Source organism: Gallus gallus, chromosome 15 (genome assembly GCF_016699485.2).
Source record: "Gallus gallus isolate bGalGal1 chromosome 15, bGalGal1.mat.broiler.GRCg7b, whole genome shotgun sequence".
Classification (NCBI taxonomy): domain Eukaryota; kingdom Metazoa; phylum Chordata; class Aves; order Galliformes; family Phasianidae; genus Gallus; species Gallus gallus.
In genome coordinates, this window is record NC_052546.1 from 7,831,617 (window position 1) to 7,854,141 (window position 22,525).

At 45.8% G+C, this 22,525-nt stretch overlaps 2 protein-coding genes and 1 long non-coding RNA gene across 9 annotated transcripts; 2 read left to right on the plus strand and 1 right to left on the minus strand.

The window, feature by feature from the left end:
- Positions 1-601: 601 nt before the first annotated feature.
- SUSD2 (sushi domain containing 2) lies at positions 602-18,612 on the minus strand. Of its 5 annotated transcripts, none has more exons than XM_015275476.4 (16): positions 18,506-18,612; positions 16,661-16,862; positions 15,162-15,313; positions 14,484-14,651; positions 14,062-14,236; positions 12,793-12,994; positions 11,803-11,888; positions 10,958-11,226; positions 10,510-10,653; positions 9,938-10,093; positions 8,790-9,038; positions 8,059-8,331; positions 7,471-7,653; positions 3,872-3,962; positions 2,608-2,761; positions 602-1,074 (listed from the first exon to the last, which is right to left on the minus strand). In XM_015275476.4, the coding sequence occupies exons 1-15, from the start codon at positions 18,570-18,572 to the stop codon at positions 2,647-2,649; spliced, it is 2,532 nt and encodes an 843-aa protein (XP_015130962.2). In that variant the 5' UTR covers positions 18,573-18,612; the 3' UTR covers positions 602-1,074; positions 2,608-2,646. The 5 variants fall into 5 exon arrangements, with proteins under 5 accessions (XP_015130962.2, XP_015130961.2, XP_046757268.1 ...); XM_015275475.4 differs by having other exon boundaries at positions 602-1,077; XM_046901312.1 differs by lacking the exon at positions 14,484-14,651 and having other exon boundaries at positions 602-1,077.
- On the plus strand, positions 2,020-11,843 carry LOC124417230. The gene is made up of 2 exons (XR_006931569.1): positions 2,020-2,063; positions 8,858-11,843. It is a non-coding gene; the product is annotated as an uncharacterized LOC124417230 (long non-coding RNA).
- Positions 18,038-22,515, plus strand: SBSPONL (somatomedin B and thrombospondin type 1 domain containing). 3 transcript variants are annotated; one of them, XM_040648027.2, is made up of 7 exons: positions 18,038-18,187; positions 18,454-20,418; positions 20,511-20,990; positions 21,537-21,719; positions 21,792-21,882; positions 21,999-22,172; positions 22,326-22,498. In XM_040648027.2, exons 3-7 carry the CDS (start codon positions 20,792-20,794, stop codon positions 22,429-22,431), a joined length of 753 nt encoding a protein of 250 aa, XP_040503961.1. In that variant the 5' UTR covers positions 18,038-18,187; positions 18,454-20,418; positions 20,511-20,791; the 3' UTR covers positions 22,432-22,498. The 3 variants fall into 3 exon arrangements, with proteins under 3 accessions (XP_040503961.1, NP_001264431.2, XP_040503960.1); NM_001277502.3 differs by lacking the exons at positions 18,038-18,187; positions 18,454-20,418 and having other exon boundaries at positions 20,766-20,990; positions 22,326-22,515; XM_040648026.2 differs by lacking the exons at positions 18,038-18,187; positions 18,454-20,418 and having other exon boundaries at positions 20,839-21,719.
- Positions 22,516-22,525: the final 10 nt, after the last annotated feature.

The window sequence follows — 22,525 nt, forward strand, 5'->3', positions numbered from 1 at the left end:
GAGCTCATTGTCTCTGTTTGGAAATGGTGAATACAAATGCAGGTGGCTTTCCTTTTCTTCTTTTCCTATCTCCATGCGGGCAGAAAAGCTATTTATTTCTCAAGGTCACACATGATGAAGCCATAGTCTAGACTTCTGCAAAGGTCTCTTTGCTGACTCGTAAGACATTTTAGCAGTGCCAGCACTTCTCCGCTAAAAAGTAAATAACAGAAAGCAAACACCAACACCAAAAAAGACCCAAGCAAACAAACAGAAAGCAATCAGGGAAAAGTTAGACTTGTTTTGTCTAACAAATCATAGACTCACAGAATGGCTGAGGTTGGAGGGCAGCTTACAGACCCCCCAGCCCCACCCTGCCATGTGCTGGCTGCCCCCAGCTCAGCTGCCCAGGGCCCATCCATGGCCTCGGGCACCTCCAGGGATGGGGCACCCACAGCTCTGGGCAGCACTGCCAGGGCCTCAGTGCCCTCTGAGTGAGCAATTTACTCCTCACATCCAACCTCAATCTCCCCTCTTTTAGTTTGAAGCCCTCGTCATTGCATTCTTGTCCTTACAGCTTCTTCATACTTTTGCAATGTAATGACACTTTCAAACACCTACAGAGGAGAGAGGGACCCATTTTACTACTCTGAATGTGTCAGCCACAAAACACAGTTTCAGTGCTTTATCATCAGTTACATCAACACACGCTATGATATACCTCATTCTTAGCATGCAGAAAGCTCCCATTGTACAGAACTGTGAGGTGAAAAATGTGCTGAAGTCTCTTTTGGCTGTTGTGAGATGTATTAAAAGCAGGGGGGGGAAATGAAGATACTTAAACATTGGATTCATATATACCATGTCACCTAATACATGCTCAAAGGGGCACTTCTGCCAATTTATTGTGCCTCCAGCCTACATCCCAAAGGGTTTGGAAAGCCAGCGGTGCATCGTGAAACCCTTGTTGATGGTGAAAGAATTACTAACATTTGCAGCTCTCTGGTTCTTCTTTTCTGAGGTCTTTCATTCATAAAGTGCTGGGAAATGGTGGCTGTGTCAACAGGCGAGGACAAAATGTACAGATCTGACATTCTGCTGGGAACAGCACAAGTTGAAAGGAACCCCTCAGACCGTGTATTAAGAAGTACAAAATGATTCATTACTTATTGGCTACTGCTGTTATTGCCATCGCTGTTATTTGTGAACAGCGGCCACAAACCACAAGCAGAAAATTGCACAGTGCAAATGGGTGATCTTGAATGCAGTGAATTGAAATACAAGTGATTCTGTGCAACAGAAAGGAAAAAAATAGCCTATTAGAAAAAAAAAAAGAGCTCTAATAAAAGGACCAAGGAATGACCATGAGCAGCAAACTGGCTGAAAGCAAATTGTGCAACTGGCATATGCACATATACCAACTGTGTGCATGAGGGGTTGGTGAAGAAAGCAGAGTGTGGGGTGACCAGAAGTGGGTTTGCCAAGGAGTGATGAAAGACCAAACTTCGGGAGATACATTAAACTGATTGTGTGAGTTTCATTAGTATCATGGTGTTAATGGTCTGTGAGCATTCTGTGTGCCGGTGACCCTTAGGGACAGGATGGCAGGTAAGATGTCTTTCACATCACTGTCACCACAGCTGAAATGCACCGCCCACCCCTCACTGTGCTCACATCCACTGCTGGGTCTCCATAAATGTTCACTAAGAGTCAACGAATGTCAGTGGGGGCCATCTCCTCCCCATGCAGAAATTCAGTTCCACAGCTTTGCCTCATATGCATTTTCATGTCGGATGTCATTTGTCAGACTGCCCCTCTGCTGCCATCTGTCACACAGCAACAGAATGGAATGGGAAGTTGGTGGGAAGGTTGTAGCAGAAGTGCTGAATCACAGCCTGAAGCAGTGATTGAGCACCTGGTGGGAAGGCAGGGCCAACCCAGGGGAGCTCAGGTGTGTGCAATGTACCTGAGTGATTGAAAGGGGTGGAGCCAAGATCAACCCCATTCCAGACCTCATTTAAGGGTTGGCAGTGGAGATATGGGGCTCTTGCTGGTGACCTCTGCACACCTGAGGCCTTTTAAAGGTAAGCAGCTTTTTTCCTTTGTTTTTGTGCCCAGAGCTTTTGCATCTGAGTGGCTCCTCACTTACTGTAGCCTGGGATGTTGTTGTTCTGCTGTCATTGCTGTGCTTTCTATCTCATTATGAAGATTTGTCTTGTACTGCCAATGTCATGAAACAGGAGGCATTACTTTCAGAGCAGCCCTCATATCTAAATCAGCTGCAAATGGCCCAGGGAAGGTGTGTGTTTCTCTGGTAATGGTTAATGCTGTAGGCTAGGACTGTTTTCATTTTACCAACTCGTAAGTAAAAGATGAGAGGAAGAGAAGTGTGGAGAAACCACAAACTCTTCTGATTCCACCAAAACTTTGGTTCTGCTGTCTGAAATGGGACTGATAGAAGAAACCAATACAGGTAACTTAGAGACTGATGCTTTCAGAAGCAATATCCCTTCCTTATGATCCACAGGAGGATGAGTCAGCCGTTATACAACCCCATGAAGTTTGTTAGCATTTCCCATGTGATTGAACAGTCATTACATTGGAAGCAAAAATTAAATGATAGCATACTGTGTGAGACTTGTTTCTGTTGTTGTTGCTGTGGGCCACTTATCCCTCTGCTATGCTTTCTCCATGTTTCATGGAAAACTCATCTGGAAGCCTTGCTCTTCCTTGTTGAGATGTCACTGGCTCCTTTGAAACAAGCTTCTGCTTGGCTCTGTGTCTTGTGAGGAAGAGACAAGAAAGAAAAAAATAAATGCTAGAGATGACTGTTAGAATGGTTACCATCTTTACTGCATATTTTTTGTAGTACTGTGATTCTTTTCCCCTAAATCTCTGCCTACAGCGTAATGTGATTGAGTGAGAAACCCAGCTTACTTTTCTAGGCTGAAAACGTGGCTGGAGAAAGCTTGGAAATGTAACCCCTACTTGGTTTTGTGTTTGGTTGCTGAAGGAGAAAAGAATTTAAGAACACATAGCATTTGGTGGTCAGGATTAGGGTAGAGGGCTGTAATAGTAGTGCTTTGTATCAATCAGTTATGTATGTAGGACCTGGAACATGTAAGATTTGGTAAGCATAGGAGGTGTCCTTTGTGTATTTGTGTGTCTATGTGTGTGTATATATGAGCAAAAAACATTAGTTGCTGATGGTATCTCGCATGTGTTGGTTATCCATTATTTTTGTACAAAGAGGGAAGATATTTGAGGTATGACTGTTTTCTATGGAGTATAGAAAATGATGCTTATATGACCTCAAAGGTGAGGGGCAAAACTTAGTAGACACGGTGGCATGCTGATGGATGCAGCTAATGATTGAGCAGAGGATCAATGGGCTGCGTTTTCAGTGACAGACACAGCTGTCATAGTGTGTTCTGCTTCAGAAGTCTCTGAAGATATGAATCTGTTGGAAACTTATAGAGCCAGAAACATTTTTCTTGTTAAACTGGCCAACAGAGTGAATTATGTGCAGACTTTTATGTGCAGGACAAAAGAACCATCAAGACATGATATTTTAAATCATCAGATTATAGAATCATGAAGGCTGGAGAAGACCTCTAAGATCACCCAGTCCAACCATCCAACTACCACCAGTACTGCCCACTAGCCATGTCCCAAAGTACTACAGCCACCCTTTCCTTCAACACCCCCAGGGACGGTGACCCCACCACCTCTGGGCAGCCTGTGCCAGTGCCTGACTGCCCAGATAAGGTATAGCAGCAGGAGAAGATCGTGTTTGATTTCTTTGCCATTGATGGAAATGGTTTAGAAGATCACAACACTTGCTATTTCTTTATTGGGTTATTTCTTGTTTTTAGCCTGCTTGAATTCTTACCTCTCCTTTCTATATAGGAGAATTAGACGTGTCACAACAGCGAGACCCACAACTCCAAATACACAGGCAAGAGCAATTACTTGTTTGATGTCTGAAACAAAAACAGCAAACAATGAAACAAGAAGTTATTTGTCTTCATATCAATTTGTTTGAACATAATCATTACCTGATTTTAAATTATATATATATGAATAAATGTTTTGCTGCTCATTGTGGTTGAGGAACAAACTGACTGTGGGTGAGCACATAACTCACATAGCTTCCCAGTTAGGGCAGCTTTCACAGCCACCTGCCCTAACACAAACAGAGGATGTCTGGTGGCTAAAATGCAACTGACTTCATCAATCTGCAATATTTCTGTGCAATCTGGACCAATCCCAACAAATGATGGGTTTTCCATTCTTTTCCCAATCTGATAGCTTTACAATTTGTCTTCATTCAGTAATTCCTCTACAAAGCCCAAAAACTTCAGGCCTACAAACACCTCAGACAGGCGCCCCTTCTCTGTCAAGTGATGGGAGCCCACCATTGGCCAAGGTAGTTTGTCTTGGTGATGGTTTGTCTCTAAAGTGAAATCTTTGTTTTCCATTTTGAACCTCAGGCTGTTATTCATGATTTTAGGATGTTTTGAAGCTGGTCTCCTGGAAATAACAGCCAGATAGCAATTCCATCCTCATCTGAGAAAAGTACACAGAATTAATGGGGTTTCTGTCAGCGTTTCCCAAAAGGATTGTATTTGCACACAGAAAAGGAAAGTTGAAAATGAAGAATTTGAAAACAAGAGAGACAAACAGATTGCACTTAACACCACCAAATCACTGTCTATCACAGACAGAATAATTGTGTATTTCTATTGTGAAGGTGTTACAGTTCTCAGTTACGTTTTACTCCTGATTTGACTATTCTCCTTTCTTCTTCTGCTGGATGGTTTCTTTTTCTTCCTCCATGAGATACTCTATGAAGAGAGGTTGCTGAGGTACTGGCAAGCCTTGCAGTGGGATTGTAATTAGAAGCATAGCAGAAATAATTATTAGCAGAGGATATCCATGGAAACCTTAATTCAAGGAAGCAAAACTCAGAAGTAACAACATGCAGGCCTGAAAGCATAATTTGTTTTTGAAATGCAGAAATGGGTTTAGCAAAGTAACTGTCCTGTACTTTTATTTGTCCCTTCCTATCTAGTTTTCAGAGTCCTCAGGCCTTTGTTGTAACTTTTCTAGCTTTTCTGGGGGTGAGGGAGAAAAGCATGTTAGTAACTAAAACCCCTGATGATTTGTACTGCAGGCTTTGAACCCAGTGTGCCACAAGGCTGCAGCACTGCAATGAGCAAAGCACTGAAAAGAAGCCCCTTCAGAAGCTGGCAATAACAGAGGGCACAGTGGTTAGGACAGCTTAGTGAAGGCCTTTATATGCAATTTGAATTTTATATTGCCTTGACTGTGATATACTCCTAGAATGAGCAGCTCTGCTGTACTCCAGCTTCCTGGGACTGACAAGTTGATCATTTGGGCTCATTCTACAAATGAACTCCAACACCAAATATTGCTTTGTAAGGAATGTCATTGTTATAATCAGGTGAAAGAAATACTTTTGCACCTTATTGTTCTTTGCCATCTCTCAATAATCCATGTACTGAAAAACATTCATTCTATTGTTCATAGAACGGTTGGAGTTAGAAGGGACCCCCAAAGGCCATCTGTTTCCACTGCCTGCAGTGCACAGGGATACCCACAGCTCCATCAGTGCTCACAGCTCTGTCCCCTAACCGTGGCTGTCTGCAGGGATGGAGCACTGTCACCTCACTGAGCACCCTGTGCAGTGCCTCACTGCCCTCAGTGTGAACAACTTCCTCCTTACACCCAACCTAAACTTCCCCTCTTTTAGTTTGCAACCATTTCCTCTTGTCCTATGCTTAGCCATGAGACTATGGCATGTCTCCATTATTCTGAATGCAGGTAACTTCTGTTTAACTCTTTCCTTCTAATCTTTCAGGGCTGGCTTTTTGCCCCTTAGTTCTATAAATGCAAGTGTCCAGTTTGCTTACTGAGACTGTCTGGCTCCTCTCCAGTAAGTATGCAGCTGACGGCAGCAATGGAAAAACGATCTTAGCTTTCAACTTGGCAAAATATTCTGCCACTGTTCTGGCCATGCTTTGTAAAGATCTCATTCTTAATCTTTTGACAAATGAACTGTTATTACCGCGAATGAAGAAATGTATAGGACAAGCATTCACTGCTGATGGGCACTTTCCATGTTCTTGGAAGGTGCTCAGAAAGGAGAAAGTGACAGGATTTGAGTACTTCCAGGAGCAATTAGCGCAGAAAGTGCTTCGGTGTGCCGTGTGGCCCCGCATCACCCTGGAGCTTTGAAACATTGCCATCTTGAGGATGCTTGGAGAATGCATGGCAGAAGAATAAATCCAAGTTGGAACTGTTTGAAAATGGTAGGCAGTTTCCTGTAAATTGTAGAGACAGCCTAATGGCTGTTAAGTCCAAAAATTCCAGCTTAATTGGTAAGCTTGTAATAGTGATGCAACAGTGGTAGTAATTTTTTGCTGCTTATTGTAAGTATTTTTCTACTGCTATAGCAGTACTTTTCTGCTGCTGATATAGCATAATCCTTTGGAACCAAAGAGAGCAGAAGCCTTCAACAAGCATTGAAGAGGAAGCTTGGTGAGAGACAACGGTGCGATGTCTGCCCGCTGTTATCAAAGACTGTTTATTGGAAGGGACATCTAGAGGTTATCTTATTCAACCACCCCACTTGAGCAGGATCACATAGACCCAATTGGTCAGCACTTTATCTAGATAGCTATTGAATATATCCAATGATGGAGACTCAGCAGTCCCTTCTGGGCAACCTGTGCCAGCACTCAGTCACCATCACAGCAGAAAAGTTTCCTGATGCTCAGAGGGAACCTCCCATGATCCAGTTTGTTCTCATTGCCTCTTGTCCTGGCACTGCCTGGTTCCACCCTCTTTACTCCTTTCCTTCACATATTTGTAGACATTGATGGGATCCCCTGAGCCTTCTCTCATCCAGTCTGAGGAGTTCCAGCTCTTTCAGCCTTTCCTCGTAGGAAGAGAGACTTCTGTCCCTCTATCACCTTTGTGGCCCTTTGCAGGTCTCTGCAGTACATCTCTAGTACTGGGGAGCCCAGAACAGCCCTAGCACTGCAGCTGTGGCCTCTGCAGTGCTGAGCAGAGGGAAATGATCAGCTCTCTCACACCATCTGGCAATACTTTGCCTAATGCAGCCCAGGATACCATTAGCATACGTGGTCTGAGTTTGAAAATTATTTTAGATTGAACAAAAGGATCTTTTTCTCAAGTAGGCAAAGACAGAGAAAGAGGAGCATATAGCCCCAGGCCCTGGGAAAAGGCAGGTACTCAGAACAGAGATAGAAAGAAACCAATCCCCACCCTCCTATTTAGATTTAAATATTAGTCTTTCTAGGTGTGCAGGGGTCTCATGTCCAATATCTTCCCCAAAAGAGAGGTTGCTTTTGCCAAGGGCCATCACCATATACTGAGACTGCCCCATGATGACCATGGTGGTGATTTCTAGTGACAATTTGTAACATTTAAAAGGAAACAGACCTGATCTTAAGATACAGCTGGGCGAGTCCCCAGACCAGGCTCCTGTTGCTTGACAGATTCTTTCTTTTGTTCCAGCGAGTTCATAGCCCTGGTTGCAGGTGAAATGGATGGCTGAGCCCAGCAGATAGTTAGTTCCATCCTTCCTTCCATTGGCTGGGGGACCCAGCCAGCCACAAGAAATCACTAGTAAAAGAGAAATATTTGGTTACTTTGGATTTGAACTAGTGAATCTCAATCACAGTGATCCAAATGACATTTGCGTGGCAACTCAAAGAAAGGCAGAAATTTTAAGGCTAACTGAAATGCTTTCAGATTTTTTTTAATGACAAGGTAAAGTAATAGAAAATGAAGATGAATTCTACTACACAGTGCTGCAGTAGTAGAAGAAATGGTTAAAAAAAACCACAACCCTGTGTTTTATATTGGTCTAACTATCCTACCTGTTCAGAGTTTTTTCTGGTGGAAAAGATGATTCCTCTTGATAAGTGTTTACAAATGCATGAACCTACTGTTCAACAAAGCCTCCTCAGATGGCTGTAACTATTTAGATGCTTGCAGAAAGGAAAGCTTTATTTAATGCAGTCTCACCTGGCTCTAGGCTTTCTACCAACTGCTTGTGGTTCTGATGAGAGAGTCTTGTGAAATTTCCCACTTGAAGACTTCTTGTTGTCAGAACATCAAATCTGCAGAATGGGTCTGAGTCACAGAGTGAGACCATCTCTTCCACCAAGGGATCAGCAGGGTCTTCATGAGGATGGAACACTGGCAGAAAGGAGGCATTGTGCTTTTCCCCATAAAAATAATCATTCAATAAGGTCTCTGTGTCATAAGTAAAGAGAGAAGTTCCATTTTCAACAGCCCCTTGGGAGACAAAGTGAAAGAGATTCATTTGTAACATTGCCTACAGACATACACAACCTTCTGCCAAGTACTTATTTAGGTAAACATAGCCAGAGCTGTAAGATATCTATGTTGTCCCATCTTATACATCCTCCTTCCAGTTCAAGATTGTTTTCCTTTTTGCATGCAGCATTTTAACCTTGCACTAAGTTTAATGGTCGATCAATTAGTTATTGATAAATGTGCAGCTATGATTTCACAGATGCTGGTAAAATTTGATTAAAAACAGGCAGGGTTTATCATGATTCTCTCTTTATCCATTTTGGCTAGACGTATTATCCATTTAACCAAGTGGAAAAGCATCTTTCTCTCACTCTGAATAGGCTGCTTAGCACAGACAATTTTCTGGTCTGTAGGTCACAAACAGGCTTGAATTTGCAAAGAAAATGTAATAACAGACAACCAGAGGAATCACTTACAACTGGCTCCAAACTCAAACAACTGTTGGGGACTCGCATGAACTGACATGGTTGTCTTATTCTTGAAGGTAAACTCATCCTCTGTGTTACCATTCATCACCCCGAAGAGACCCTGAGTGTGATTCATAAACTTCTCTGGGAGCAGAACTGTCAGGGTCAGAAATCCTCCACTTCCCCTAATCTCCACTCCAGACCCAGAGGAGAACATCACTGTAACTTTCTGATCATCCGTAGAATGAAGAAAGAGACCTAAAATGATGAGAGAATGAAGACAAAATAGTTAATCACACAAAGCGAATGGATGAGGAGTAAGGACTAATTCTCTTCCTTGGCAAGGAGGAGTAATTCTCTTCATCCTCCATGGGATGAGAAGGGAAATCAATGCCTGCTTCATTCGTGTAATCTTTCATTATCTTGTAGAGAAATGAAGTCAAACATCTCAGTACCATTTCCAGAATTTCCCTCTCTTTGTATTTCTCTACACATCCCCAAAAGTTCAGGATAGCACCAAGTGTTGGTGAAGGCTGTCATTTATGTTACTTGGACTTTATGGAAGAGGAGAAGATGCCTGTCTTCTACAAATCCAATGACTCTGCCTCTTCCTGGTGGTGTTGGTATTACTGCTATCCTAACTGCCAGCAATACTGAAAGGCATGAAAGTAATAGGATGTGATGCTTTGACCCAGGCTGCATCTGCCTGCTACATCTCTCCATGGGGACACAGCCACAGTGTGTGCCTCTATAGCTGTTTGGAAGGAGATTAGTGGCCCATAACTCTGGTGTTTATATTCCTGTCCACAGAGTAGCTATAATCGGTCTTGAAGACAAGAGGAATTTGTTCTCTGTATAAAGACACAGCCAGCAAGGCAGATTGGATGGAAAGCACACTCTTTCCCATGCTTCCCATATCTTTCACCAAGGTCTAGCTGTTTATTACCACTGATTCTGCCTCAATCTGGCAACAACTGAAGAAATGCAGATAATAACGTCTAATTATCTGGGATATTTAATTTTTAGAGTGACCTGTAGGCTGTTTCTCAAAAGTGCACTGAAAATAGGATGGAAATGCAGGCATGTAGAGATCTTTTTAGCTCTAGAGGGGTTCCAGAGAAATACAATAGCTTTCAAGGCTGATATCTGTAACTAACCTTCCAGGTCCATCCAACTTTGCTCAGAGAAGTTGACCACCTTCTGGTTCAACAGGACCTCCAGATTCAAATCCTCTGAGTAGCGTACTTCAATCACATCGGAGTTGTTCTCCTGCATGGCCACTGCAGACAGGCCTGTCACCTGAGCCTGAGTTCCTTCAGAAAAAGGCACAAAAAATCAACTTCTCAAGTTACCTTGCATCAAATAAACTCAATTTGGAAGGTGGTAATTATACAGGCAACAAAACAGCAGCAACAAGCCAAACAGAAAACACGTAGCACCTGGATATCTAAAATGTCTGTATGTGATAAAGTAGCAGAATGCCAGAACGCATGCAATTACTTTGAGAAAAGCAATTGTGTTTCTGCTGGTAATGGTTGCTCATCAGTGTGAGGTGTTCATCAGCCTGTGAATGGAGAACAGCCCAGAGAAACACTAGCCATAGGCTGGGAATTAAGAAGGCAGAGGGAGAAAGAAGGCCAGAGAAGATATAATGAATACTGTAAAGAGCGAGTCAAGCAACCTCAGAAGCTGTTGTTTATCATCACTGCTTTCTCTCTTACCAACTTACCATTGGGAAAGCGTGCTTGCTGGGTCCTCCCTTGCACCCTTAGGGATGTGAGATCAGACTCTACCAATATGTATTCCCCTTGTCCTTTGAAAGTGAAGTTTAGACCATCAAATGTGAGGAAGTGAGGATCCCCAAAGGCAGATGCTATTTTGGAAAGCAAAAACAGAAATAAGAGCAAGAAAAGCCCACAGTCCATTAGGAAGCCAAAGCCTCTAGCTAAATGTCATCTATTTAGATTCCAGGAACTGATAAGATGCTCAAGCCAGTTTTGTAGGGCAGTTAAAAAACACGTTTTGCTACTGACAGATCAGTTGAATCCTGCCATGGAAATTTTCTACAGGATATTGTGCCCTCAGCACTGCCAACTGGCATTAATACATACACAGACATCCTAAAAGCCAAACCTGTATGGAAAGTCTACTCCAAAATGGAATTCTGGAGCTCTTACCAGCTCGGGGTGGGCGATACGTCCTGCAGTCGCTTGAGGGGCGGTTTTTCATATAGAAGTGACAATTATCAGACCACAGGCAACAGTAATAGAAGCTGATAACATCATAAAGCCAATGGGAAAAGGCAGGTATCCGGGGAGGCTTCAGGAAGGGTGGTGCCCCCCAGTCATGGCCTCGATCAGGTGTGCTGCCTCCTGTGGAATCTTGTGTGAGGATTTGGGTCCCTGTGGAGTCGTAGCAGCACTGCTGTCCTGCTCTGTACTGGGGGCTGGTTGAGAAATGTAGGAAGAGGAATGTCATCATTCAGCTCTGGGAGGTCCGTTTGTGTTTAATGGCTGCCTTTACGTGGACATGAACAGATGTTTTGGTTACCAAGCTCTATGATATCCACAAAAGGTGTGTCAGTAAATATTTTTGTTTCTGCTCTTATGGAATAGATCAGATCAGGGATTGGGTGGGATTGGTCTTTAACCAAGGCTGTGGGGAAGCTCTGCAGGCCTTATGGCCACACATGCATAGCACTACTAGCATTATTCTGAGAGAACAAGTGCAACCAACAACCATCACAAAAAAGGCTTAATTAAGTCTAATCAAACTGCTTTTAGATATTACTGCTTGTTTATGTATCTTGAGGTTCAGCACTGTGCAAGTAATTGTCCAGTAAGACTAAGGCATTAACTTCACCTCAGCAATGAGGAGTAATAGGGGAGCAAGAGAGAAACAGTGATTGCCTTAAACCTGATTGCTGAGACTCCAGAGGCCTTTCTGACTTCTGTGATGCTATGATCTCTGAGGTGAAACAAGTCATTAAAAAAAAAATGTGGCTACAAAAATTGTTCTTTACCTGGCTTGAATGGCCCTTACACAGTGCACAGCGCCAGGGTGGTAAGTACACACACTTCCCTTTTCAATGTCACAGCCGTAATCTGTCTGAAAAAGATCAGTGCTCATGCTTAAGGGAGTTTTCATTTTGTCCTTCCTGTTTTCATGCTCTCTCTCAACCATTTGTCTCTAAGGTCCACGTAAAAACTAAACGAAGTAGTTGTGGCTGTGGGTTGGGTATCGTAGAACGACAGGAGGAAACAGTAAATGTAGTACTGATGTGATGGTATCAGCATGTTAGTCTAACCTCAGCTTTGTGCAGGCTGGTAGAACAGAACTTGAAGAACAGATGGAGCTAAATGGAGAACTCAGCTGTAAGTGTAACAATCACAGAACATGCCATACTGACCATCTTTATTCTTAGGCAATAGGTTTCACACTGCCATCATTTATATTGGACGTAGGTGAGGAGGTGACACCATCTGGTCTTCAGGTCAGTGCTGTCTGAAAGTGTAAATGACACGGCAACTGATTTCTTAGCTTTTGACAGTTCTTTGTTACCAGTCGAGTGGGAGGAAGAATCCAGGAGATAGGAAATAATGTTTTATGGCTGTGGATTTGCGCTCCAAAACATAAGCTAGAAAGGTTGGCAGAGAGTTATGGTATACTAAGTAGAGAGGAAACAGTGACCTCCTACTCCACCTGGACTGTCACAGATCCATGGGGCCGGATGGGATCCACCTGAGGAAGCTGGTGGAGGTCATTGTTAAGATGCTTTCTACCATCTGTCAGCAGCTCTGGTCAATGGGGGAGACTCTAGGCAACTGGAGACTTGCTAATGTGACACCCATCTACAAGAAGGGTTGGAAGGAGGAACTTTTTGGCCTGTTAGCCTGACCTTGGTGTGAGGGAAGGTTATAGAACAGAGAACAAGGCTGCGGGGGAGATTACAGCAGTCCCTCAACTTCTGCTTGGAACTATACAAGGCCAGAGTGATAGATTAATAACTTACATGGAACCTGCCAGTGTCAGCTCTTGCCTGTGCCAAGGTGCAAGGGCAATCTATAATTTCTTCCATGAAGTTTGGAAGCTTCTCTTCCTCCCTGTCCCATTCTATACATTTTGCAGTTGCCCATGCAGCTGGCTTATTTCTGAAGTCTTCGCCAAGGTGCCAAGCCAACGCATGTGCTGGGCTCCAGATGGATGGAGTGTTGCTGCAGGGGAAAAAAAAAAAGCCAAAAAACAGATCTGATAGCTGAAACGCAAAGTTTTGGCGTCAATAATTATGAAGTATTTTATGCCTTGCAAGTTGTGTTTTGGTTATGAAGGCCACTTCTTTCTTCTTCCTTCAGAAAGTCAAATCAATATTTTCCTAATTTAAAGGTGAGATGACAGCATGCAGCAAGGATGCTATAACCAGGACTATGTTTCAGCATTTCTGATCCTGGTTTACATGGACCTTTTCTGAGACAAATCTTCAGTCCATGCATTTTTACATCATAGATCCTTTAGGCCAGAATGGAGAAAGTCTGGATTCTGTAACAAAACCTAATTCTGTGCTCCGGTATTGTCATGTCCAACAGTAACAGATGTCCTAGCTCAGGAGTGCATTAGGTTTGCTTGGGATGGAGTTTTCTTCACAGTAGTCTGAACAGAGCTATGTTTTAAACTTGTGCTTTGTGACTAAACAGTGCTGGCAACACACTCAGGTTTTGGCTATGGCTCACACTGGAAGAGTGCTTGCACTATGTCAAGGTATTTTCTCTTTCCCACTCTGCCCCCCAGGAAACAGGATAGAGATTGGCAAGAGGCTGAGAGGTGGAGAGAGGCTGGGACCCCAGAAGGCCAAAGGGATATTCAGTGCTATAGAACGTTGTATCCAGCAATAAAACTATAGTAAAGTTAAATAAATAAGGCTGCAACAACAAGCCGACACTGAGCCTCAAAGAAACTACTCTCATTAGAAAGAAGATAAAGAAAGCATATCTAAAATGAGCAGTGAGTGCTGGTATCTCCTATTAGATATCCTAAGTACTGTGATGGTGATATTAAGTTTTATGTTGTGATGGTTACTGTAGGTAATTGAATAATCACATAGTTATCTTTAGATGAGGTCTATGCCTGAAAGTTAGACGTTAGAGTTTTTGAAGTGGCTTTGCTAGATTTTTTGCATGAGAAACGGAGCCCAAGTCCTGGTTTTGTGTGTCAAAAGAGAAGGCAATTTTATTACCAGGAGTATTAATAGGGTACCTATGGTAAGTGAATGTCGTGATGTACTTGCCTTTGCCCATCAGAATAGGTGCTGGGGGTAATTCTCAAAATTCCAAAGTCCCATGTATTGTAATTTGCTTCAGCAGGTACAGGAATGAAAGAAAATGTCCCTGTATTGGGAGCTTCTCTTGCCAAAGTATAAAGATATTTCCATTCAGCAAGCCAGTTTTCTGAGTAACTGTCACCTGTCATATGGAGGAAGAAAATCCATTTAGATGCTGTGAAAGAAGAGTTAAGTAACAACACGACTGAAATTAGATGCCTCCACCCATGTGGAACTGAAGAGCAAAGCTGCCATTACAAGCATGGCTTATCTGTACTTGCAGATCAATTCCTGTAGCTTCAGTGAAGGTGAATGCAAGACACATAGAGCTCTGTGCTAACATTACAGTGGTGGCTGCTTGTGCACAGGTAGGAGGAGAGTCACTTTACCTGTTTCCTGGTACCCCCAGACTTCTATGTTGATATGGGATGCTGCAAGTGCCTGGTGTGTCCAGGTCAGAGTTAAGTTCCCACCCGTGCCAGGAGTGCCATAGTACTGCCATTTGGTCTCATTGACCAACGTGCATTTTTCTCCACCCGAAACCTTGCTGTGATGTACTGCATTACAAGAAAAACCAAAAATGTCAAATTTGATGACAAAATAATAATTACATTTTTTTTTTGTCTTGCATAGCAATGAAAAGTTGCAATTATAGTATGTAAGCTTTAGCAGTATTTCCTCTGTGTGTTTTCTAACAGGATGCATGATTTAAAAAAAGAGTAAATTGGAGATGAGAGAATACAACCTCTAGTAATGCTGTGGTCCTGGGGACACAACAGCAAGATACAGCTCTTCTCCAATATAAATACCTACCAAAAAGGGAACTCTTTTGGTCAACCTCACTTTTGAGCAAGAATTTCTGTGATTTAATGCTGCTGCTGAATAATGGCAGAACTCATTCACAGCAAAACTTCATCTCTCAAAATAGGAATTACCATGAAGGGATCAAGAATGACTCTTTTGAGGCCAAATGGCCCATTAAGAAGGTGGGAAATGCTTTTATCATCTTGTTCTTGTGAAGCAAGAGTACAGAAAGGAGAGTGATATCACAGACTGAAGTCAGTAACCTGACAACCAAGTTCCAGAGTAGGGAAATGTCAGCCCGCCGTCTGTAGAAACTTCAAAGGGGATGAAACCAGTTTCATACAGCAATGGGGAGAGGCAGTGGGCTTTTCCATCCTTATCAACATAGCCACTGGTTATGACTTGCTGCTTGAATCTGTTGACATAGAAAACATTTCTCAGAGCCATTGTTGAGAGCAGAAAAACAGTGAATGTCTCAGTCGTGTTTCACTGTGGAGCTATTGTCATGTGTAGGTCATTCCAAGTCCCATGGCTGTTTGCTTGTATGAGTGAAAAGAAACAGGAAAAATTCATGTGTACTTTGTCCTTATCACTGCAGTGTGGATTTTGCTGTGCACTGCACAAATACACAGCAAGTTGCAAGCCTTAGATTTACTATTTAATTATGGGAGGGACAAGATAAATTAGTAACAAACTCAGAGCTCATTGCTTGTAAATTAACCATCTGCTTCCAGACAGGGCTCTTGCCTGGCATCCTTAGTATAAGCCTACCTGTGACTGATATATGGGGACTGCAGAGCTGTCCCAAGTAGTGCTGCAAGTTTGGGGTCTGCCAAGGAGTAGTTTCTGTGCTCATCTAAACTGAAATCTCTGTTGGCTATGATAAAGCAACAGTTCACTTAATTCACAGTACGCAGTCATTGAAAAACTAAAGTCTTCTCAAATGCTGCTATGCAGACTGGAAGGACACTAAAATCTGACTCAGAATCTTCTGTAGAAAAAACATAAGGACATCGGGGCTATTGAAATGTGGTGTACCATATGTGTAGTATGTGTGATGTGTATCTAAGTATGTCACAGGCTGACACTGAGGATCAAGGATTTGTCTTGCAGGAAAAAAGATAAGGTGTCTACTCACTTCTCTTTCTTGTTGTTTCAGTGTAATAAATCAATAGTGTTTTTTCTCAAAATAGAATATTAAAAAAATATTCCAATCATAGTATCATAAAATGGCTGAAGTCGGAGGGGCCTTAAAGCCCACCCAGCCCCACCCTGCCATGTGCTGGCTGCCCCCAGCTCAGCTGCCCAGGGCCCATCCATGGCCTCGGGCACCTCCAGAGATGGGGCACCCACAGCTCTGGGCAGCACTGCCATGGCCTCAGTGCCCTCTGAGTGAGGAGTTGCTTCCTGACGTCCAACTTCAATCTCCTCTCTTTTAGCGTAAAGCCATCCCCCTTGTTCTAGCAACAAGAAGTTCAGAAAGGAAACCCTTTTTACAAAGTCACCGTTATGGTATTGTAAGGAAACAACTTAACAGAGAAATACTTGTATCACACAGTAACTCGACCTACAGGAAGCCATCCTGCCTAGAAATGCAGGCATGTATCTTTGAGGGTTAGCAGAACCTTTGCAAGTTTCAAGATTTTGGTAAGTTATCGCTCCTGTATTGACAAGTCTTGATTTAAGGCACTTACCTACTGTTAGAAAGTGAGATTAGAAAGGCTATCTCCCTTCGGCAGAGGAACATAAAGTCATGGCTCACCTGCACATTAACACAGAAGTATTAAATGCTGTATTCTCTATCAAAAAATCTTTGCCTCCCATCAGAGATCCTGAGTATGGAGAAATGTGGAGACAAAATTCATTGTAATCAGGACAGCAGGTCCCCAAGGACTGGCAGATCTCCTGGCATGAACAGGCACCGAGCAGCTTCCCACACTGGCTTGAGCAGGAGTCTTGAGCTCCTTGTTAGAGAACACATCAAAGAAAAACAAACAAACAACACGTTGTCAGGAACGTCATTGAGCCCTTCTCTGAAGCAGCAATACAACGTCTAAAGAATTGCCATAAGTAAGTGAGGTTGGCTGTTTATGTCAAATGAAGGCAGCAATCACCTGTGCATTAATGTTACTCTGTTTTGTTTAGAAAAATTCACTCATATGTAATTTCAGCAATTCTATGGGTGTTTTTATATCTAATAAGAAGGTAAATCTCAAGAGCAGCCTGCCCCCTGTCACCCAAGTAGTGTCACTAGTCATAGTTATTCCTAGGAGTATCATAGAATCATCACAGAGCCATAGAATGGTTGGAGTCAGAAGGGACCTCCAAAGGCCATCTGTTCCCACTGCCTGCAGTGCACAGGGACACCCACAGCTCCAGCAGTGCTCACAGCCCCATCCCCTGACCGTGGCTGTCTGCAGGGATGGGGCACCACCACCTCTCTGTGCACCCTGTGCCAGTGCCTCACTGCCCTCAGTGTAAACACTTCTTCCTTATCAACGATAACAGGAATCTATGATAACAGGCCAATGCTCTTGGATAAATGAGAAACTAACATTAGTGACAAGGTGTGATCCAACGTGAGGTTACAGAAAGCTGAGATTTCTTCCTGCCATGCATTTTATTTGAATTTAACCTTAACAACATAGCTGTTAATATAAATAGGTAGGTGGACAGATGCCCAGGCCTTGGCTGAGAGCTAACTGAGTAGACCATGAGTTATTATTGGACATGAAAAACTGCTGAATACAACAAATAAAGCAGTAAAAAGTTGACAGAGTAATGGCTGGATTTCAGAGTGAAGAGGGATTTGAGTGAGACGGACAAGCTGCACTGCTAATATGGAACACAGTGGAGTGGAATCTTCTGATAGCTGAGTCTTGTAAGAGCAACACTTTGTTACCTATGTCAATAACTTCACATAAAGTTGAGATGACCTCACTGAGTATCAGAAATTCTAAATTTGGCCATGAATGCAACAAAACTGGGGCCATTGATAAACATATAATTAGGGGAGGGTTACTAACACAGTTACAGGCTGTGTAAGACTGTGGCTTGCTGAGCTAACACTGTCAGTACAGTATCTGTATTTGCCTCTTTGGAGCAGAGGCTTATCTTCAGTACTGGTTGTATGCACAACAGCAGTAACCACATGTGTGGGACTGAGGCAGGAGGAATTTCCTGCATATGGGAGCACAGAGGAGCTGGCAGTAGCAGATCAGGGAGGAGAAATCAACTGCATTCCATAATTCAACAGACTGACACACTTCCCAAAGGTCATCGACAACATGTGAATGATACTAGGAGAGGAAGAAAGGGTTACGGTCATAGCTTCAGGTGTGACACTTTCTGCCAAAAGGAGAAGAAAATGTCACTGGGTTTTCTTTTGTGTACTGGGGGAGGTGAAGGTGAAAAGGGGGCTGTTTGTTTTTTGTAGGGTGGAGAGAGCAAGAGAATGAAAAGGCAGTAAAATACCACTATTTCTGCCTCTTTTTGCTGACCTCCATCCTTCATCCTGAGATAATATGTGGATGTGGATCCTTAATTCTCTCCTAGAACACCTGATTGTGTTGGAAGGAAAGCAGAAAAACAAATGAAGGGCACTCACCTGTATTCCAAAGGGCAGCGAGGGAGAAGAGGATGAATAAAGGAACACCTGCACCAACAGTCTCCATGTTTTGTTCGGGTGATTCAGGGCAGCTGACTGTGACAGCCTTTGTGCCAGAAGGAGAAAAGCCTTTTATAGAAACACGTGTCCAGAAACGATAGGGATTCTCACTGTCCAAAGGTTTGTTGTAAACCACTGATGCAAAACCAAGGAACTGCTCCTTTTCAGAGGTCATCTCTCACTCGGGGATTGATGGAGAGAGCTGGGGGAGGCAGTCAGTATAATTGCTATACATTATTTTATTACTTCGTTTTCCAAAAATAGGAGGAAATACGTGCTTATTTTCCAAGGTTCAGGACCATGGGATCAGTGGCACAGGGCATTATGTTTCAATTTTACTGGAGGCACTGGAAATGGTTATCAGTAAGGGAAACCATAAAGAATAGATGCTGACAGCACAGATTTGCTCAGGAGGAGATATCATGACGTGGGGAAAGCATGTTTGCTGCCCGGTGTGTGCCAGCATGGATGTTATGTATGAGAGACAGGAGAAGATACTGGAAGAAGCTCTTCGTGCTGCTTGCAGGCCTGGGAACAGTTCTTTCATGGGCTTTGTAAGGATGTTCATCAGGAATGAGGGAGGCCTGCTGCACGTACAGTGCCAGAAGGGCAGTGTTGGGGTCAGGGTAGCCGAGCAGTGCCACTGTTCCTATTGAAACGTGCCGTTTTGTTGGCATGAGAATTGCAGCTGAGGTGTAGGAGTGCTTTCCACAGTCACAGCCCTCCAGGCCTTCCTGAGGAAGATGGGAGCTGGGACAGCGTGTGGTTATGGCCAAAATTTAAGATGAATCTGGGTACATCTACTGAAAAAATGGCACAGTTTGGACCTCTGACCCACATCCCTCTTTCTGTCACGGAGGGGCAGAACGAAGCCTACAGACTGGAGCACGAACAGGGATGCAAGTGCAGTTAACGCTTCTTTGGCTGATGACAGAGTGAGTTTGAGACAGCAGCGATCCAAATCCATGCCTGGGTGTTCAGTGTGAGTAGGCTGCGCTGTGTGAACGAGCAGGAGCTGAAGGGAGGGAAGGAAGCGGACCACACAGCGCAGCACCGCCTGAACCGCCCCTCACACAGCTCTTCCCGCCAGGAGCCGCACGGCTCTCGCGGCCGCCCCCTGCTGATGGAAGGCGGTACTGCACGCACCGGAGCGGCGCTACTTCCGCGTGTCCGCGCGCGTGCGTAGTAGCGCCTGGAGGACCTGGTACCATAGAGCTTGGCGGACTGTCGGTGCAGAGCGGTAACAGAAGAGATGCTTCTTCCGCATCTGGGGGCGCCTGTGTATTGCTGCCTGGAAGGCTGGTCGCTATCGGTGGATGCAGGCGGAGTGGAGGCGCAGAGCAGAAACCTGGAAGTAGTGCTTTTCGTTCCGTCTGGCAGCACTGCCTGCGAGTCCTCTTGGTCAGCGACGGGAAAGGAGGGGCGCGGTCAGTGCCCCCCGTGAGAAACGCTGCCCTGAGCAGCACCGGAGGATCACAGAATGGTTGGAGTCGGAAGGGACCCCCGAAGGCCGTCTGTTCGCACTGCCTGCAGTGCACAGGGACACCCACAGCTCCAGCAGTGCTCACAGCCCCATCCCCTGACCGTGGCTGTCTGCAGGGATGGGGCACCCCCACCTCTCTGGGCACCCCGTGCAGTGCCTCACCGCCCTCAGTGTGAACAACTTCCTTATACCCAACCTAAATCTCCCTCTTTCAGTTTGAAGCCATCTCCCCTTGTCCCGTCACACAGATCCTGCTAACCAATCTGTCCCTTCTTTCTTACAGCCCCTTCAGATACCGAAGGGCCGCTCTCGGCTCTCCCCGGAGCCTCCTCCTCTCCGTGCCGCACAGCCCTTCTCTCAGCCTGTCCTGGTAGGGGAGGTGTTCCATCCCTCGGGTCAGTTTTGTGACCCTCCCCTGGGCACACTCCAACACGGTGCTATGGAGCTGTGCTTCCTCCCAAGGGGACGAGAGGGGACGTGGTACAGTAGCGCCCCGCTTGGAGCCCCACCTTAGCAGCAGCATCAGCTAGAAGGGCTCCTCCAGCTCCTCACACCTTGCGCCCTCTGCATTGGTCACCCAGCTCAGCTCAGCGAGGTGGTTGGGATGGGGATGTGCGCACAGCCAGGCGCCGGGGCACTGGAGCAGAACGAAAGGCTCTTGATCCCCACGTCCAGCCGAGGGGCGGTGCGGTGCAGCCCGGCCCCCCCACCCCCCCCAGGGGACAGCCGGGCACTGCGGCAGCATGCAGGGGCTGCTGCTGTGCGGGGGGTGGCTGCTGGCTGCTGGCTACGTGCTGGGTGGCTGCCGGCACCGCTGCTGCCCGGGCAGGAACAACGCCTGCTGGGCCACCGGTGCCCACCGCACTCGCTGCTACTGCGACTCGTACTGTGAGAGGACGGGTGACTGCTGCCAGGACTACCAGGCTGCGTGCCGCCGTGCTGGTGAGCCGCGGGGCAGGGTGAGGGTGGTGGGGCCATTCGTGTCGGTGGGCTTTCGCCGCTTCCATCAGTGGAGGGAGGCGCTCCCATCATGTGGGAGGTGATGAGCTGTGCGTGGGGCTGTAGGTGAGCACGTCTCAAGCACCATCCCAGTTTCCTGCTCTTTTCTCTGTTCGGTCAGGGATCCCGCAGTGTGTTCTGCAGCTGGACAGAACTGGACAGCAGCAGTGCTGTCGCTGTGAGCTCCAGGGCTGATTTTTGGGATGTGGGTACCAAGGGCTGAGCCACACTCCTGCCACCGCTGCACAGAGTCAGGGGCAGTGCTGGACAACGGCACTGTCAGCACTCTGTTGTCTCCACAGAGATTAGTGAGGTCCCAGCTCAGCTCCACGCAGAGCGTGGCAATAAAAGGCTCCAGAAGCAGCACACAATGCTGTGGGGCTGTGGGGCTGAGCCACGGGGGTCCCCTTTCTCCCTGCTGTGGAGATCTCTCCCTTGCTCCTGTTCTTTTTAATTCTGCACTATCGAATCTCTTCTCTCTGTTCTCAGCAGTGGGCTGTGCAGTGGGGCCGTGGGGGCCTTGGAGCAGCTGCAGCTCCCCATGTGGGGTGGGCAGCAAAGACCGCAGCCGCCAGGTCACTGTGCCCCCCCGGCACGGCGGGGAGCCCTGCCCCGACCTCAAGCAGCGCCGTGGGTGCCTGGGGGATGACCCGGCCTGTGGGGCTGCCAAAGGTAATGCGGGACCCCCTCCTAGCCCTGCGCTGTAGGGGCTGTCACCACCTCACCATTGCTGCTCTGTGCCAGGGGTGGCCAAACTGCTCCCCGATTCCTTCAGCCCAGACATCAGGGATCCCTGGCGCAGAAGTGGGTTGCAGCGGTTAGAGGAGCCACCCAGGTAGGTTCCCGAGCCCATTCCCCTTCCCACCGCCTGCACAACCCTGTAAACTCCTATAAAGAAAACACCACAGCATCTCCCTTACCTCCAACCAACACTGTTTTTCCCCAAACCAGCTCCCACCTCCCCATCTCCTGCAGCTTTTTCCGCCTGACACAGGTGGCAGCTGCCTGTCGTGGGCAGCCCTGGAGCCGCCGGCTACAGCGGGACAGGCGGGTGTGCGTCGAGTGCTGGGGGGGCACGGCCCATGGGCATCCCCAGTGTGATGGATACGGGGTGCAAGGAGCCAGGTAGGCAATTTTCTGGGGGGGAGGATGTCCTTTGGGAAATGCAGTGTGCCCTATGGAGGGGCATTCCGTCCTCCTCCCCGTTAAAGCCGATAATTCTATATACAAATCTGTATTTTTTACAGAAGGACAACATTTGCTGGGTTTTCCTTACAGGACGTTTTGGGTGGCCACCTCCATAGCAGGGTGCCAGGGCTCGTGGGTGCGGGAGGCTCTGCAGGAGGGCTGCGCCTGTCCCCCCCCAGCATTCATCTTCGTGTAGGTGAGCAGAGCCCAACCCCTTGAAGGGCATCTCGGCTGCTTGGTGTGGTGTGAGGAGCGCAATTAAAGCTGGCACGGAAAGCAAGGCCATGGCT

Coding starts and splice junctions, on each gene's coding strand:
- SUSD2 (XM_015275476.4), bottom strand. CDS start 18,572: ATGGAGACTGTTGGTGCAGGTGTTCCTTTATTCATCCTCTTCTCCCTC. Junction 12,995..14,061: donor ACCTATTCTGATGGGCAAAG/GCAAGTACATCA, acceptor TTTCCCCTGCAG/CAACACTCCATCCATCTGGA. Junction 11,889..12,792: donor CTGACACTGGCAGGTTCCAT/GTAAGTTATTAA, acceptor GATCTTTTTCAG/ACAGATTACGGCTGTGACAT.
- SBSPONL (XM_040648026.2), top strand. CDS start 21,251: ATGTGGGTACCAAGGGCTGAGCCACACTCCTGCCACCGCTGCACAGAG. Junction 21,883..21,998: donor CGGTTAGAGGAGCCACCCAG/GTAGGTTCCCGA, acceptor TCCCCAAACCAG/CTCCCACCTCCCCATCTCCT. Junction 22,173..22,325: donor TACGGGGTGCAAGGAGCCAG/GTAGGCAATTTT, acceptor TTTTCCTTACAG/GACGTTTTGGGTGGCCACCT.